A 19,415-nucleotide genomic window follows, 5' to 3' on the forward strand; every position below is an offset into this window, starting at 1 on the left:
TTTTACTGACATCTCGTAGCAGGGATGCTGCTAAAAGCCATGTGATTAACAGAATAATTTATCATATCAAAGAGTTATCTGAATTCAAAAGTCCATTGTGCTCAAGTTGAGAAAGCCCCGCACGGGGTTTTGTCTATATAAGAAATTGACACCATTTCACAAAATCAGACATTCAGAAAATATTAAGAAGAATCTGAAAATTACTTGGTTAAGAGTGTTAATTTTATTGAGTAGGAATCAGATAGCGAGATTGATTAATAATAATACTTATCACTCTTTATAACTTGAAAAGCAAGTTCACAAATGTCTCTAAAGTCACAGCCCTGTACTGGAAAGAGAGTTGAACCCTTCTTCAGGAAGACAATAATATAATAATAACAATATTTTCTTCACTCTGCAGTGTCTTTACATTCCAGGGTTGGGAACATTACTGAGGATTCTCTTCCCATTTTCCAGTTTCCTGTTCATTATTCTTATTTTTTTGACTACTTTTAGCATCGGGAGCACAAAGGCCAGTCACCAGGAATTGCAAACAAATGTGTAGTCAGAGAGAGAGGGCTCACTGCCCATTTGTCATGTGGATGCAGACACATTGCAGATGTGTTCCCAGTAACAATGTCTTGAGAAGAGGACTGGTCTTTCCACCAGCATCTCAGAAATGCCGGTGTGTCTAAACAGCATGTCGTTCTTTAATGCTTTCATGCAATATATTTTATCAATCTCAAGCTCCCCTCACTATGCATTATAATAATTTCTGCTTTTTGGTAACCAATGCAAATGGAAAATTGATTCTTAACAGAAGAGAAAGTGCCAAGTATTGATGCTTACTATTTACACCCTGTTGCATCTTTGTAACAAAAACCCGGGTAGCTAAGTTATGATTGGGAACAAGGGAATGGTTCAAGTCTATGCACTAAGGAAAAACAAATCTTTGGCCTAAAACAATAATGATAATAGAATTTAATATAGAGTAGAGACCTGTTTTGTAGAATAACTTTCCTAGTAATCACTGTTGAAAATAATCATACTAGTTCACACCTCGCACTACAGGGATTCCATCGAGGGATTTTCCCATTGAAGGCATTTATTTAGCTAAAAGGACTTCATCTTTAAGGCAGTAATGCAGGACAGATAGCAGAGATAAAGGTAACAGGAAGTGATCTTTCAGCTCCATAATTACATTCCATATCAGCGACTGTTGCACAGAGAAACTCAAAAGGTAAAAATAAAATATGAAAGGATATTTATAACCAAAAGGAATTTTATCAAATTAAGAGCATGAGACATTTATCAGTTGAAACAATCTCCAATAATCTTGTGCAATATAATTTTTGTCAAATTTTATTTTGTCATAAACATTTGTGATTTATAATAAAAATGGAAACTTGAAAAATTATATTAGAGATAATATCTGATCATTTCCCCTGGCATCCTGGTGAATATGTGTTTTTTTTTCCGCAGGAGCACTGAAAATCAGGAACAATCCTGTATTTTTTGTGATAATCAACAAGGACAAAACTTCTCCATATGTAAATAACAGCGTTATGAGCAGCAACTCATCCCTGCTGGTGGCTGTGCAGCTGTGCTACCCGAACGTGAATGGGTCCTGTGTGGAAACCCTCTACTCGCCTGGATCCCGGGTGATTCTGTACATAGTGTTTGGCTTTGGGGCTGTGTTGGCTGTGTTTGGAAACCTCCTGGTGATGATTTCAATCCTCCATTTCAAGCAGCTGCACTCTCCGACCAATTTTCTCGTTGCCTCTCTGGCCTGCGCTGATTTCTTAGTGGGTGTGACTGTGATGCCCTTCAGCATGGTCAGGACCGTGGAGAGCTGCTGGTATTTTGGGAGAAGTTTTTGTACTTTCCACACCTGCTGTGATGTGGCATTTTGTTACTCTTCTCTCTTTCACTTGTGCTTCATCTCCATCGACAGGTACATTGCGGTTACTGACCCCCTGGTCTATCCTACCAAGTTCACCGTATCTGTGTCAGGAATTTGCATCAGCGTGTCCTGGATCCTGCCCCTCATGTACAGCGGTGCTGTGTTCTACACAGGTGTCTATGACGATGGGCTGGAGGAATTATCTGATGCCCTAAACTGTATAGGAGGTTGTCAGACCGTTGTAAATCAAAACTGGGTGTTGATAGATTGTCTATCCTTCTTTATACCTACCTTTATTATGATAATTCTGTATGGTAACATATTTCTTGTGGCTAGACGACAGGCGAAAAAGATAGAAAATACTGGTAGCAAGACAGAATCATCCTCAGAGAGTTACAAAGCCAGAGTGGCCAGGAGAGAGAGAAAAGCAGCTAAAACCCTGGGGGTCACAGTGGTAGCATTTATGATTTCATGGTTACCATATAGCATTGATTCATTAATTGATGCCTTTATGGGCTTTATAACCCCTGCCTATATTTATGAGATTTGCTGTTGGTGTGCTTATTATAACTCAGCCATGAATCCTTTGATTTATGCTTTATTTTACCCATGGTTTAGGAAAGCAATAAAAGTTATTGTAACTGGTCAGGTTTTAAAGAACAGTTCAGCAACCATGAATTTGTTTTCTGAACATATATAAGCAGTTGGATAGACGAAGTTCAGGATACCTTTAAAATTACCAAGCGAAATGAGTTTTTAAAAATCAAGTAAGACTATGAATGAATAGCAAATAAATTGCTCTTCAAATGAAAAACAAATCAATGTTTTTCAGTCTTGTTAAGATGTGCACTTTCCTGTCCCTTCTGCAAAAGTATTTACTTGGCTAACAAATGTTAAATTCCTATTTGTTAACTGCTTTAGAGCTCAGCATATCCCACTCCCTGCAGACACTTTTCGTCTTTTAATCCATTGACTCTTCCCTCTGCTCTGGTATTTTTCCTAAAAATATTTCTGTTTTTTTTAATTTATTTATTCCCTTTCTTCTTTTCTTTACAAAGCTTTCTACTCTTTCCCAGCCTGCCAAAAATTTCATTTGTGAATAGCCTTTATCAAATTATTGGTTTCTTTTGCTTTGGTTATTTTACCACAGGAGTCCTTTTAGGTATTAATTTAATTTATTCAATCTTGGGAGAGATCTCCGGGTGTATGGGGCAATTTGCAAATGAAGACATCATCTTGACCAGGCTGTTGTAATTGTCAAACCAGTTACTGTCATTCTTGTAATTATTTCCTCCCCCAAAGTGGGAAGCAGAAACCACTGTACTTCCCAGAATGATGTTAGGATGATTATTTGGCTGCTGTTCTTGCTATTGCACAAAACTGTTTAAAGAGTTGATATGAATAGAGCCCTATGTTACATTATTCAGTTCATACACATTGAACATTACTTGTTCCTTTAGGGAGGATATCTTTCAAGTGCAGTCTCTAGCTTTCTTTTCTTTTTTTTCTATAGTAAAACTTAATTACAGCAAGGAATTTGCAAGATTTAGAAGCCATGTGGAATATACATCAATGAGAAGCATTCAGGTATTCATCCATGTTTTTTCCATTTACCAAACATGAAACCTGTGCCTATATTGTATTGAAATCAGTGCTAGATGCCTTAGACACAGGCATAACATTCCCATTTTTGTCTTTAATAAGCTGTGACTCTGGCAAGAAGCAATGTTGGTCACTGAAAATTTTAAAAAGGGCGAACACTAGCTCAATCAGGTAATTAAGGTTCAATATCAGTAGTAGTAAGGCATGTGGCTATTATGGCTTTTACCTCTATGTCCTTTCTTCCCCAAATCCATAACCCCCATGTAGTCATGAGAAAAATGTCAGACAAAACTTTATCGAGGAATATTCTGCATAATATTTGATCAGTATTTCTCAAAACTGTCAGTCATCTAAAATAAAGTATGAGAAACTGTCATGATCTACAGGAAACTAAGAAGACATGACAACTAAACGTAGTATGGCATCCTAAATGGAAAGCTAGAAAGAAAAGGGACATTAGGGGAAGTGAGGAAATCCGAATAATGAATGGAAATTTTATTGCTATATTGATAACAATATTGGATCATTAATTATCACAAATGTACTATACGAGTTTAAGATGTTAATGAGAAACTACTTGCAAGGTATATAGGAATTCTCATTACTATCTTTGTAATTTTTCAGTAATTCTACAACTATTCTGAAATTAAAAGTTTATTCAAAAAATATAGAGTACACAATTCCTGCTTGATAAAGTTTCTGGCCTGTCTATGTGAAGACAGCAAAGCACTTATCCTTACAGTCATTCTTCATTTATTCATTCTGAATATATCTTTGAAGACTGAGTGTGTACTAGACTCTTGGTTCAGTGTGATCAGGAATAGAAAACCAGGAACTTAGAATATTTTGTGGCAAAACCCAAAATACCAGTAATTAAGACTTGGAATGCATGGGAGTTTAAGCTATAAAAGGATGGGTTTAAGGAACACAGGAGAAAGGAGAATTCAGACCTGGATGGAAAATGAAGGAGATGTATTAAAGAAGTGGCATTTAAGTAGGGCCTTAAATTTTAAGAAGGATTTTTGTAGGAGGGAAAGGATGGGAAGGGATTTTCAGGCATGAGCAAAGAAACTGAGAAAGTGCAAAGTGTTCAGGGAATATGAAAATAAAACAACTAGGCTGGGCGTGGTGGGTCACGCCTGTAATCCCAGCACTTTGGGAGGCCAAGGTGGGTGGATCACAAGGTCAAAAGATCGAGAACAGCCTGGCTAACAGGGTGAAACCCCGTCTCTACTAAAAATACAAAAACTATCTGGGCGTGGTGGCACGTGCCTGTAGTCCCAGCTTCTCGGGAGGCTGAGGCAGGAGAATCTCTTGAACCTGGGAGGTGGAGGTTGCAGTGAGCCGAGATCATGCCACTGTACTCCAGCCTGGGTGACAGAGTGAAACTCTATCAAAAAAAAAAAAAAAGAAAGAAAGAAAGAAAATAAAACAACTAAACAACCACCAAGAAGCAAGAAGTAGTCACGCTTTTAAACCCTCCCAAGGTTGGCATCCAAACCCTGCACCTCTACTTCTCCTGGGCATCCTCCATTGTGGTTTGGAGACATTCTCCCCTCTCTGCTCAAGTTTCAACTCCCATAATTTTCATTGTTTTCTAAGAAACATTTCTCAAATGAGGCTTTACAAAACAGTCATCACATAAAATGCTCCAAGGAAAAAGATTTCTGATTCAACAATGTTTTGGAACTGTTGCATACTGTTTTCTGTTCTTGGAGAACACTGTATATTGGCATATTAAAGACTCTGAGAAGTCCTGTTTTAGCAAAAACCTGTCCAATTTTGTTTAAATGTGCATTCTAAACATTTATTAAACCATGGGGACTCTTTTGATATGAGGAGCTCAATAACAGAGCTATTGTCCAAGGAAAATATTTAAGGAACACCATCTCTATCGTTGATTTGGTTCTTACCAAATGTATTATTAACCTTGTATTGGTCTTTTGGTCTTTTACATACAATATACTTCATTCAATTTATATTTCTAAAAGGTAGAGATGGTTTTCCAACCCATAGTATAATAATGAGTAAACACTCATAACATGGTTTTTTTTGTCAATTATGATGTATAAGATAAATTGTACAGTATGTAAAATGGGATAAATTATGTGACTTTGAAGGAGGGACTGGATGCTGCAGACTGAAAAATCTCAGAAGGTTCCATGGAGAACTTAGAATATAATCACCAGCTAAGCAGTGGAGGGTTGGTTTAAATAGAAAAAAAAAATAGTAGAAAAGGAATTTCTAGGCAGAATAAAAATCTCATGAAAGGTATAAATTTAGTGGTGCATCAAATGCAATTAAGCATACAAAAAAGGATAGCCAATAAGATCAGTCGGCCTAAAGCACACCATTTGTGTAAGAGAGTCACAATCAATCTATCCATCAATCAACATACTATTTTAAGCCCTATATCTGCACTGTCCAGTATGGTAGCCATGAGCAACATGTGGTTATTGAGGACTTGAAATGTGGCTAGTCTGAGCTGAGATATTCTATAGGTAGAATTTATATATCAGATTTCAAAGACAAACAAAAGAATGTAAGATGTCTCTTTTTAAAATATTGATTACATGTTGAAATTATCAATTTTGGGTTGTATTGGGTTAAATTAAAATATATTATTTAGATTAATTTCTCTTTTCTCTTTTTACTTTTTAAAATGTGGCTACTAGAAAAATGTAAAATTATGTATGTAGCTTAAATTATATTTCTATTGGACAGCACTACTCTAGAGAAAACAAAAATGAGCCATAGGACAATTCTAGCCCTCCAGGACTTAAAAATCAAGATGGGGAGACAATGCATAAACATAAACAATGAAGTAAATATATATGAACTATGGTAAAAGTTAAATAATATTTATTTAGCAATTGATGTTTAAAAACAGAGGTACAAAACTCATATTAATCTTATATTCTGGTCATTTTATAAATGAGGAAATTGGGACTCAGAGAGAAACAAATTAACTTGCATGAAATTATACAGCTAGTAGGCTAGGTGCAGTTGCTCAAGCCTGTAATCCCAGCATTTTGGGAAGCTGAGGTGGGAGGATCACTTGAGTTCAGGTGTTTGATACCAGCCTGGGCAACATAGTGAGACCTTGTCTGTACTAAAAATGAAAAAGTTAGCCAGGCGTGGTGGTGAATGCCTGTAGTCCCAGCTACTCAGGAGGCTCAGGTGGGAGGATCACTTGAACCCAGGAGTTTGAGGCTGCAGTGAGCAGTGATTGCATCTAGAAACAAAGTGAGATTCTGTCTCAAAAAAAAAAAAAGTTATACAGTTAGCAAAAAATCTTTGCAATACTTTGAACCCAAATTATTTAAATTCTAAGCTCAATTTTTTTTCTCAACATGGAAATGAGAGTTTAGGACAAGCAATAAGGGATATTACAAAGAAGTACAGTTAAATAAATGCTATCCACAAGAAGATATTTAGCATTTAGAGTTTCTCTCATAAGTCAGTGGTTCTTGATAATTTTTAGATCATAGTTACATTGAAATATGCTGAAATCTATGTATTCTCTCTCAAGAAAAATGCACACAATCACATACACACAATATTTAGTGTACTATTCTGGGGGTTCCATACCTTTGGGGCCAATTATAGGTCATGGATACACTGTTCCTAAGTTGGGCATAGACTAGAATTGGCTGAAGTGAAAACGACCTCAACTAAATCTGTGGCTTAACACAACAAAGGTTTATGTCCTGCTCATGTGAAGTCCACTATGAGTCTGAGGAGATATCAGGGCAATTGTCCTCAACATAGTGCAGGCTGCTTTGATTTTATGGCTCCATCTTTTCAACAAGAGACTTCTATACTTCAGCCTGAAAGAACACATGAACACTTAAATCTATTAGCCAGAACCAAGCAGACAGTCCACCTAATGGCTTGAAAAAAGCAGGACGATAAGCACAATGTTTGCTGCACACAAAGGCCTCTTCCAAACACTGTTTTACTGAATGGGTCATCACACTGTGTGAATGATGTATCTCTCAGGGTTTGAATTTGGCAGAAAATATTTTAAACTCATTAGTGTTTATTTTAATCAATATTAAGTCTAAGTGAGATAGTTGCTGGCTTCGGCTGGCTGACTCAAGTATGTTAGAGTCAAAGATGCTGTACAGATTTTCCTGATGCTTGTCTAATGGTTCCAAAGTGACTACAGGAGTTCCAGCCAAATCACACATGTTCCTGGAAATAGGGAGGAGGAAGGCCTAGGAAGAGGGGCTCTCTGAAGCCCTACTTGACAACTTCAGTTTCCTCAAGGGAGAGAAGATTCTGATGCTATGGAGGAAATTAACCCATTGGTTGTTAGGTGAGAAATAAGCATTTCTGCCACATGAAGTAATCTGGAAAATGAAATCCAACAAGTGAAAATAAAACTTCTTACCAAATTCTCTCACAAGTATTTGCTGTATAAATCCATAAGAAAGTGAACTGAGAAAAAGAGAATGGAAAAAATAACAGGTTGTCTCAAAGACCTCTATACCATCTTTTTCTTAAACTTCTCCTTTTGTATTATTTAGTATTAATTTTTCAGCCAATGAACATACTATATATGTGTTACATAGTAAATGCCCTGTTGACAATGCGGAAGTGATGAGAATGAATGAGACTCAATCGCTTTAGTAGAGTTTTCAATATTTCCCAAAAGGTAGTGGTTACAAGCAGAGCCAGACAGCCAGTCCTATTATGGGACAAAGATATCTTGCTAGAGATCACACAGTGGGTCAGCACCAGGGACAGAGTCCCCAGAATTTGCAATAGCCTGGTTGTTATTGTCTTGGAGCAATCAGTAGAAACATGTAAAGGCATATTTTTTAATTTTACATTTCAAGGTACATGTGCAGGATGTGCAGGTTTGTTACATAGGTAAACATGTGCCGTGGTGGTTTGTTGCACCTATCAACCCATCACCTAGGTATTAAGCCTGGCATGCATTAGCTATTTTCCCTAATGCTCTCTGCCCCCAACTTACCCTCTTTCAACAGGCCCCAGTGTGTGATGCTCCCCTCCCTGTGTCCACGAATTCTTATTGTTCAGCTCCTACTGAAGAATCAATATCATGGAAATGGCCATATTGCCCAAAGCAATTTATAGATTCAATGCTATTCCCATTAAACTACTGTTGACATTCTTCACAGAATTAGAAAAAATGATTTTAAAATTCACATGGAACTAAAAAAAAGCTTGTATAGCCAGGCCAATCCTAAGCAAAAAGAACAAAACAAAAGAGGCATCAAGCGACCCAACTTCAAACTATACTACAGGGCTACAGTAACCAAAACAGCATGGTACTGGTACAAAACCGGCACATAGACCAATGGAACAGAATAGAGAACTCAGAAATAAAACCATACATCTACAATCATCTGGTCTTCAACAAACTTGACAAAAAAACAAGCTATTGGGAAAGTATTCCCCATTTAATAAATGGTGCTGGAAGAACTGGCTAGCCATATGCAAAAAAATTGAAACTGGGCCCCTTCCTTACATCCTATACAAGAATTAACTCAAGACAGATTAAAGACTTAAATGCAAGAACAATTAATATTTCACTAGTAGGGCTGCCCTCTACCAGATGGCTAATGGAGTCACAATGCAGAGCTATGAGATGGAGGGCAGGGGATGCTATGGCTAATTTTAACCACAGCAGCAAACACAGAAAAACCCACTAGGTCCTATAGACCCCTGACCAGCCCCAGCATCAGATCTTGGTCTCTGTGGGCTACGGTGAATTCATAATTCAAAACCCAAAGCCTAATTTCTGTTGTGTTTGGAATAAAATTCTAACTCTGTGATTCTGATCTATGAGGCTTTGCATAGTCTTAGCCCTGCACAACTCTCTACCCACTACCTATTCTGCTCTCCCCTTACTTGTTATGCTCCAGATATATTTGTCCAATCCCAGCCCCTTGGCTACCCCCCACAGGATGCCTCAGGAGCTGTGCACTGGCTATCCCATCTATTGTACTAGGTCGCTCAGGAGATTCGCACAGGGTTTTTCATCTGCTGGATCACTCAGTCCTCAGATCTTCACAGAGCTGGTTCCTTACACAGGTCTCATCTTTAACATCACTCCCTCAGAAAAATCAAGATCTCGGCTAATGTTGTTATCTATTTTTTATTCTTTTACTCACCTTGTTTTTATATCATTTCCTTAATTGTACATATCAGAATGTGTTACAATCTTATTCATCTGTTTATTTTCTTGTGTTTTAACTGTCTGTCTCCTAATGACATGTAAGCTGTAGGAGGTCAGATACTTGCTGAAGTATCACTATGAGTAAATCAGACAGTTTGTACTGGTGTTTTATTTCTTTGCTCCCTTGTTGTTGTTTTACTTTGGTCAGTTGAGTAAATAAATGAGTGAATAAATAAAATAGAAATAGATTCCCCAGCATTGGGAGGATACATTAAATGTATTCTTTTTTTTTATAAAGTTCTGGGGTACATGTGCTGGATGTGCAGTTTTCTTACATAGGTAAATGTGTGCCATGGTGGTTTGCTGCACCTATCAACTCATTACCTAGTTATTAAGCCTGGAAAAATGCATTCTTTTTATAAGCTTTTTTGGGGTGGGGTAGGGTCTTGCTGTGACCTAGGCTGGGGTACAGTGGCATGATCATAGCTCAATGCAGTCTCAAACTCCTGGGCTCAGGTGACACTCCCATGTAGCTGGGGCTACAGGTGTGTGCGGCCACGCCTGGCTAATTTTTTAAAAAATTTATTTTTGTAGAAAAGGGATCTCGTTTTGTTGCCCAGGTTGGTCTCAAACACGACTTCAAGCAATACTCCCATTTTGGCCTCCTGAAGTGCTGGGACTACAGATTTGAGCCACTGTGCCCAGCCTTAGATGCATTTTTAAAAGAATAAAATAGCTAGGTCGGCCTTATCTGAAGACTCGTTGAATGTGCCACTAAATCTCTTAACATCTAGTGTTCAGCAAGCCTTTTCATTCTTAGAACTTAATCAATAAAACTCAATCATAGAAAACTATTTCAAAAGACTCACTCTCTGAAATAAAAAAAAATCTTCCTAAAGAGTTTATTGGGGCTGGGCGTGGTGGCTCACACCTGTAAAATCCCAGCACTTTGGGAGGCTAAGGCAGATGGATCACTTGAGGCCAGGAGTTAGAGATCAGCCTGGCCAATAATAGTTAAACCCCATCTCTACTAAAAATACAAAAAAATTAGCCTGGCATGGTGGTGCACACCTGTAATCCTAGCTACTTGGGAAGCTGAGGCACAAGAGTCCTTTGAACCCTGAAGGCTGAGGTTGCGGTGAGCTGCAATCACGCCACTGCACTCCAGCCTGGGTCACAAAGCAAGACTGTCTCAAAAAAAAAAAAAAGTTTATTGGAAAATATTTGAGACCTGAGATCTGAACCATTCATGAGTTTCATGTTACTATTAAACATACCTTTGCTTGCTAGTCATTTTCAGAGAAACCTCTAAGCTATTTTCCAGCTTGCACTCTTTCTGAAGCCTACACATTTCAAGCAACATGGCCCAGAGCAGTGTTGGTAAGAGGCAGACTGGGATTTGGAGCCAGCTCTGTTAACTATAAAGGTCCTACTTTCACCTACTGTGTAATCCTCCTTCAAAGCAAGATTGAGGTGACGGAAATTGTTCTGGCCAAACATTAGGTTTCTGGATTTTAGGTCCTGTCTCTGCCAATCAAGGTTTGTGGGACTTCAGACAAGTCAGTTTATCTTATTGGACCTTAATGTGAAATAATGTAACTCCAATCCATGGCCACTAAAGTTCCTTCCAGTCCTAGAAATTCTAATACAAGCACATGTGAGTAACATAGCAGGGCTTTCTCTGTGTACCCACAGTGGAGTTTGGTGTGCTAAGGCTAGCTCTCAGAAGCCGATTTTGATGATAACCCAAGTTACTTGAGAGATGGTCAAGCCAACACTGGGACTGGAATTCACAGATTTGATCATGGGGTTAGATGGAAACCATCAAAAACAACAAAAAGAGAAAAGATTACCCCAAGCACTGTGAGGGGCAGCAGTATTGGAAAATGAGCTCCCAGCAGGCAAGGAATTCACCTGAAAGCATGAATGAAAGACAGGTCTGGAATGTACCAAATGACTAGGATCAGGAGTGTCTGTAAGTGTCAGAATGTAGCAGAGAGTGGCATTGTACAGAGTTCTACCCCGAGACTTTCATACACAAACTTTCAAATGCCATGCTACATTTACCATCAAAGACCATCAGTTAGGAAGCAGATGATCTAAGTTTGCCTGACTGAGTTGCCACATATTGCAGGAGAGTCACCTGGAGTACAAAGTGGAGCAGTTTGAAAACTTGGGGAGAGAAAAAGAGTAGTGACGACTGTGGTGGAACTCAGTGTCAGAGGCCAGGGTAACCAGCACCACGGTAGCAGCAGAACATGAACTACCTGGGACTCACAGAAAAAAGTAGTGCTGAGACCTGGGGAGTTTTTTTTCTCCTAATGTCTTTTTCCTGAAATAAAAGAACACACAGAAATAGGGCTTGGATTGAGTTGTGGAAGCAACAGGTCAATGAAATAAATTCTCCTTTCCCATCGCTTAACTACATGAGGACTTGAGTCAAACCCATCTAAGCTACTGATTGTTCCTCAGGATGGTTGGTGTTATCTAGAAAGCTGCCCTTAACACACCCAAGCACTGAAATGTCTCCCTGCTTGAAGTTGTGCTTTCTTTAGTGTCATTTAGTAGCTGTGCTGTGCTTTCAGGCTAAAGCCACATTTTTTCAAGCTAGAATTGAATTAGCGTGTGTAACTGGAAGTCAAGAGAATTCAGTCAATTTTTAAGTCAGGAGCATGTGGGAATGTGTGGCTTTGATAGTACAGCACTCAAAGTAATTGATAGTGAAGATATAAGGTCTTGGATTAAATAGAAGGGAAGAACACCCTAGGGGCCTGTGGTAGGCAGCACCATCCCCTCTCCCCCAAACATGCCCATATCCTAATTCCCAGAACCTGTTAATATGTTACCTTGCTTGGTCAAAGCACCTTTGTTGGTGTAATTTAATTAAAGATTTTGAGATGTGAAGATTACCCTGGATTATCAATATGGACTCTATATAATACAAGAGTTCTTATGAGGGAAAGAGGGAGGCAAGAGGGCCTGGGTCAGATGAGATGCAATAATGGAAACAGAGGTCAGAGTGTTGCAGCCACAAGCCAAGGAACGCAGGCAGCCCCTAGAAGCCAGAAAAGATGTGGAACAGAGTCTCCTCTGGAGCCTCTGGAAGGAACACAGCCCTGCTGACATCTTAATTTTAGCCCTATAAAGCCCAGTTCAGATTTCTGACCTCCAGAACTATATAATATTTTTTTGTTGTTGTTTTAAACCACTATATTTGTGGTGATTTGTTACTGCAGCAATGGGAAACTAGCACAGCACCTTTGCTACAATTCATCTTTTAGCAAGGACGGTGTTCAGGTCTGTCCCATTTCCATCCCTGCCATGCTGACATACATGGAATCCTTAATTCAGTCTATCACTATGACCCTCTCCTGGAAATCAGAAAATGAATATCAGCCTCACAAATTATCACAAACCCGCAGAAAAATAAATATAGAGAAATACAATCAATGAACTGTATTTCAAAGCAGCATGCTTTGAGTGGAAGGACTAGAACATATAAAACATTGACAGCAGTTTTCTCTAGAAAGTGGGAGTTAGGAAAAAATTCTTTTCTTCTCTGTGCTTTTGGGCATTTCCTAAATTACGTACATATGCAATGAGTTATAATGTTTATAAACCAAAGAACTTATTTTAAAAAGAAAATTAAAAAAAATCATCTGTATTTTCTTAAATATATTAAATTATTCAACTCTGTCAACCTTAACCATGTCCAGCAAGACTCAACCCAGCTAAGTCCTTTAAATTTTGCTCCTGGAAAAGAGGAAGAGTGGTGTTCCAGAAATCACACAGACACTTCAAGAGAGCACAGACGGTTTAAGTCTCAGCTCTTTTCCTTGCTGACTGTATGAATTTCGAACAACCATCTTAACCTACCTGAACTTAGCCCCTTTGCAGATTTTTTGAATAAGCACTCAAGTTTAGTAAAGGCGGTTTTAAGTAGCTATTAGTTTGTATACCGCTCTTTTGGTTTAACTTCAAAGTATATTTTTCTACCTTTTATACCCATTGGGAAGCGACCTATCTTTAAAACCCAGTCCAAATTCCACTTCTTTTTAAATTAAGTCTTTGTGATTGTGACAATTTATGGAACACTTACTGTGTGCCAAGTACTTCAACAGTTGGTTTATTCACATGATTATCTCACCTCATTTTCACAACACAATGAGGTAGGTGTTACTATCTTCATTTTTCAGATGAGAAACCTGAGGCTAAGGAGAGGCAACTCACCCAAGACACAGGAAATGGAAAGGGTTAAATCTGAAATTGTCCAGGCCTGTCTGACTCCTCAGCTCTTGCTTTTGAGTACTGGCCCCTCTAGAAATAAGCCACAACTCCCTCCTGTGATCACTGTAGCTCTTTCTTCTACCTTTGTTGAGAACTGATTTTACACTGCTTTGTTTGCTCTTACTTATAGTTATTTCTATTCCTTTGGACTGAAAGCTTTTTGGGTGCAGTGTTGACATTTCTGGAATTTTGGATTCAACAGATTTTAGCATCACATTCTGCACATAGCAGGTTTTCAATAAACATAGAGAGGCTGACAAAAATCACATTTGAAGTATCTGAAGTAATATTGCACTTCTTCAAACCTAAGCCCCGGGAGAAGTAATTCAAGGCCATGCACTCCGGACCTCCAGCCACATATGCAAGGCTTTCAGAGCTCCTGGGCTTTCTGTTCAGGACCCAGGTTCACAGTGGATGTCCAAGCCCTCTCGAGGAGGGAAGAATTGAATAGGCAGGCAGGAAAATTGCCTGCCCTGTGAATTGAAACTATTCCAGGATCACTGGTATTGCCCCTTACAATACACTTAGGTGAGGTCAAGGTGTGGAAATTGAGAAAGGTCACTCTTCACACTGGCAGGTACTTTCAATGTTAGCAGGACAGAAACAGAATAGGCAGAGGCAGCATGGGACAGACACAGGGATTTTGCCTATAATTAGTCAACTTTCCAGCCCAACAAACAGACTTTCAGTGGTTTATGACAATAAACATTTATTTTTGCTTACATTCCATCAGGGCTGCAGGATGGCTACAGCTCTGCTCCAGCTGCGGGTTAATTGTGGGTCTGCTCTTCTCATCTTCTTACTCTAGGACCCAGGCTAAAGGAGCAGCTCTGACTGAGACAATCTGTTCTCAGGGCAGAACGAAGAAGTGCAAAAGTTGGACTGAGCCATGCAATTATATTTAAAGCTTCTGTTTGAATATAACAAGTGCCACATCAGTCTGTGTTGATTGATCGAGGCAAGTCACATAACCAAGCCCAAAATCAGTGGGTCTGAGACATTTGCTCCTTCCAAGAAAGTAAAGAGTGAGGGAAACTACAGTGGGAAAAGAGCATAAAATAGAGGTGGAAAGTGTAGAAAACAAACCTCTTAGTGGCAACATACGATAGGTGCCCAGGGCCAGCTCTGAGGATGGTGAATCCCTTCTCTTTGGTGGTCAGAGGTTTCCTCTACATTTCCAACGTTACAGCCATCAGAGTTCCAGAGACAAGATATGCAACCTATAAAGCTCTGCATAGGAGAAGGGGCCTCATTCTCTCTCTCACTTTGTAGGCTGCTGTTAGTGTGACCTCTTGATTCTCGATGCTCTCTACAGAACTAACTTTATAAAACAGAGTGAATCAGAAGCGATACAGAGGGGAACTTGCTAGGGAAATTGCCTTCCTCAGAACCTTTGTCCATCTATATGGCATATAGGTCATATATTTCTACGCATACACACAACATATACTCATACACATACACAGCTATTTCTACTCATACACACATACACTCAAGTGTATTACATACTTACACACGCTGCCAGCTGGGATGAGTTATAATGTGGTTTGACTAAGTTGTAGGAAAACAATATAATTAAGTTGAGAGGTCTTTGTAGAAAAATATAATGATCAGGTTTATATAAAACAAGAAAGACCTATCATGAAATTTACAACCATGCTGATACATTTAATGAAGCAGGATTTTTTTTTAAATACCAAAAAATTCTAAGCAAGCACAAAAGCACCAAGAAATGATTGTGCTTGTCAAGTAATCTTCCAGTTGAATGCTCTTGATAAAGATGATTTTTTATGAGGCTTCAGCCTTTCAGCAGTTAATGGTGAAGTGTGACTGTCACCGCCTTCTATTCACATATGATCACAAAGCATTCATGCTCAGAAGAATGTCCCAGTGTTCACATTTAAAGGAAATTCTTAAATCAGGAGGTCCCTAAACTTACATAGGAAAAAATTTTATCTTTATATTTACTAACCTCCATCTGAAATTTTATCACCTCCTTCCATTTTAAATATAGGCAAAACCACAGTGGTATTAGCACTACCTCTCCTGTTTGTCACCAATAGAAATTAATAGTTTCATATCTCAATATAGTTGTTGCAGATATTATAAAATTTCATTTATGCTCATCACGACTCTGAAATTACAGTAGTTTTATTGTACCTGTCAGCAGATCTTGTTATCTGATGCTTTCAAAAAGAAGCACATGTATGATTATATTACAAATTTGACTATTTCTAAGATAGTTACATAATTATATTTTAACAATTGTTTTTCTTTATAATTCCATGTTTTTTAAAAAAACTTTATTCCCTCAAAAGTTTTCATCATGAGTAGGGGTCTGTGGTCTTTACTAGAGTGTCAAAAACGTCCATGGCACAAAAAATCGATAACACTTGCCTTACATGTGGTTAACTCTCACTCAACTAGGGAGAATGAGTAAGGGTTATTATCACCACAGACATTCTACTAAGATCTCAAGAGAATGTCATTGAGTATATGCTTTCATTTGTCCAAGGGCCTAACCCAATTTTCTGGGTGCAACAGATTTGCTTCTTACATTCTGTTCTCCTATCGAAGAGGATGAAAGAGCTGGGCTTCAAATCCTGGGGTCGGGTGCTTCCCCTCTCCAACCATCAGCTCACGCTTCCGTTTGTGGTGTCCACTGAAGGTGCGATTCTTTTTCTCATTCTCCCCTGGTTCTTTGGTGATGCAAACATTGTATCATGACACGCATGTCCTTGTGTTTCTGTGATTCACTGGAAACTGGAGTCTCCTATCTGCTTTTCAGTGTTAGTCCTATTCACAGATTTATTAGCTGTCCAGATTTCCCTAATATTTCAGAGAAATAGTAGACAGGTTAACAGCTTTCAAGTAAGAAGATAGATTAAGAATTTTCAAGTAAGGATGCCAAGGTAGATTACCAGATCTTTGCGTGCCTCATCTGTGTGCCCTGTAAGGGTAATAATATCCACCTCACAGGTTTATAGGCATTAAGTAAGATGCAGAACATCATAGGTTCTCAGTAACTGTTAGTTGCTTCCCTTCTCTTCATTGAGGGCCTATCTGGCTAAGGCAGCCTTCTCCACCTAACAGGAAACAATAATATGTGCAAGAAGCAGAATCATTTCTTGCTTCTGTTGAAGTGACTAGTTCAGAGCTCCACCTTGTGAAGCAGCTGGATCTTTTACTTCCAATATGGAGACTGCTATGCCCAGTTGATTGGGAATGGGGTGGCTTATTTCTAGAAAGGCAAGAGAAAAATATGCTTTTTAAAGTAATGACTCACTTATAGGTTGCAAATTATATTTATTGTTATACAAAAGGCATAGTATTTCTAGCTTCTTAATAACTCAAAACTATATATACTAGGATAAGTTTTAGTTTATAATTCATCTGTAATTTAATTATTTAATAATGCCTAAGAGTTAACAAAAAATAAACTATAATTAATTCCAAAGAAAAATGAAGCACTAAAGAATACGTGGAAAAATATTTTTACAACAATTATTTTTAAATAAGGAGGAAAGTTTGGGGTTAATAGCACTTCTCTCTCTCTCCATATATCTATATATAAATAAACAGAATAAACCCATTTTAGCTAACTTCATTGACAAAATAAGATATTTACTCCTTCAATTATTATTATTATTATTACCAGTATTATTATTATTATCACTTTGAGACAGAGTTTCACTCTTTTTGCCCAGGCTGGAGTGCAATGGCACAATCTTGGCTCACCACAACCTCTGCCTCCCGGGTTCAAGCGGTTCTCCTGCCTCAGCCTCCCGAGTAGCTGGGATTACAGGCATGTGCCACCACGCCCAGCGAATTTTGTATTTTTAGTAGAGACAGGGTTTCTCCATGTTGATCAGGCTGGTCTTGAACTCCTGACCTCAGGTGATCCGTCCGCCTTGGCCTCCCAAAGTGCTGGGATTAAAGGCGTGAGCCACCGCGCCCGGCCACTCCTTTAGTGATTATTATTGACATGTGAATGATTGTTTTAAGTATTTGTTTAACGTCTACTTATCTGACTATTGACATATGAATTGCTCTTGAAACACATTCCCTCCTTCATTGTCTAAGTTTACCTATTGAGATTGATACACCTGTATCTGCATCTATAGCTACAGCTATCTGTGCATCTGTAGTGGAGAGGCTTTGAGGCTTTGAACTAATTTATAAAGAAGTTTTTCAAGTAAGCAATTATTAATTTGAAAAAATCTCAGTAATAAATATAAAGGAATGGTGATTAGAGGCTTTAGGAAAATATTCAGGAGAAGACAGGCAGGCTGTACATAAAGGTGCTAGTGCCCTTACTAGTAATTGCTGCTGAGAAACATTTGGTTCAATTCCGAGCAAGCACGTGGCATGGGGACTTGTTTATATAAAAAGCAAAAACAAAAACAAAAACATGTACTGGTGTTCCTGGAAAGATAGCCAGTCTAACTTGTGTGAGAAAAATTTAAAGAAAGAAATAATAAAACGGAAAGATGTGGATAATTATCACTTAACAAAATATTCCAACTATGTTCAGGTTTAAATTATTCAAAAAGATAAGAAAAAACATTCCTTCAAGAATATGATGCTTTTACTCAGTGATTATCACAATGGACAAACCTGGCTGACAAATCTGCTTAGTGCTTGGGTTTTTAGGAGACGAGGTTTCTAAAATGAACATTTTGAGGAAGAGACATTCTAAACAATTGATTATGATTATGAAATATGAAGCGAAATTATGATTCAAACTAGGTTTCCTGAAGTTAGATTATGCCATATTTTCACTTAAGAACACAGTAGAAAGGAAATATTACAAACACCTTATTTTAGATGAGGAAACTCCCATCTGTGGTGGGAGGAGGGAGGATTCAAAGATTGCTGAAATCTCTCTTGGCTGCTCTGTGTGGCAGAACCAGTGTGAGATCTCAGAAAGCGAGACCTCAGGGCTCTGTTCCTTCCGTTGTTGCATCCTAGTTGTTTCAAGGAAGCAATGAATGAGGAACCAAATATGTGCACAGTGTTCTGGCTTATCCAGTGGATATTAAGATGATTTCTTGCTCTCCTTTTCCTCCAACGTACTATAAAAAATAACACTTTTACACTGTTGGTGGGACTGTAAACTATTTCAACCATTGTGGAAGTCAGTGTGGCGATTCCTCAGGGATCTAGAACTAGAAATACCATTTGACCCAGCCATCCCATTACTGGGTATATACCCAAAGGAATATAAATCATGCTGCTACAAAGACACATGCACACGTATGTTTATTGCAGCACTATTCACAAGAGCAAAGACTTGGAACCAACCCAAATGTCCAACAATGACAGACTGGATTAAGAAAATGTGGCACATATACACCATGGAATACTATGCAGCCATAAAAAAGGATGAGATCATGTCCTTTGTAGGGACATGGATGAAGCTGGAAACCATCATTCTCAGCAAACTATCGCAAGGACAAAAAACCAAACACTGCATGTTCTTACTCATAGGTG

At 38.4% G+C, this 19,415-nt stretch overlaps 1 protein-coding gene across 1 annotated transcript; it reads left to right on the plus strand.

Annotated features, from left to right (window-relative positions):
• Positions 1 to 1,544: 1,544 nt before the first annotated feature.
• On the plus strand, positions 1,545 to 2,582 carry TAAR6 (trace amine associated receptor 6). The gene has a single exon (NM_001009125.1). It carries the CDS (start codon positions 1,545 to 1,547, stop codon positions 2,580 to 2,582), a length of 1,038 nt encoding a protein of 345 aa, NP_001009125.1.
• The last annotated feature ends 16,833 nt before the right edge of the window (positions 2,583 to 19,415 follow it).

Source organism: Pan troglodytes, chromosome 5 (assembly GCF_028858775.2).
Source record: "Pan troglodytes isolate AG18354 chromosome 5, NHGRI_mPanTro3-v2.0_pri, whole genome shotgun sequence".
Lineage (NCBI taxonomy): Eukaryota > Metazoa > Chordata > Mammalia > Primates > Hominidae > Pan > Pan troglodytes.

What these genes read in the sequence shown, in the direction of transcription:
- TAAR6 (NM_001009125.1), top strand. Translation starts at nt 1,545, where the DNA reads ATGAGCAGCAACTCATCCCTGCTGGTGGCTGTGCAGCTGTGCTACCCG.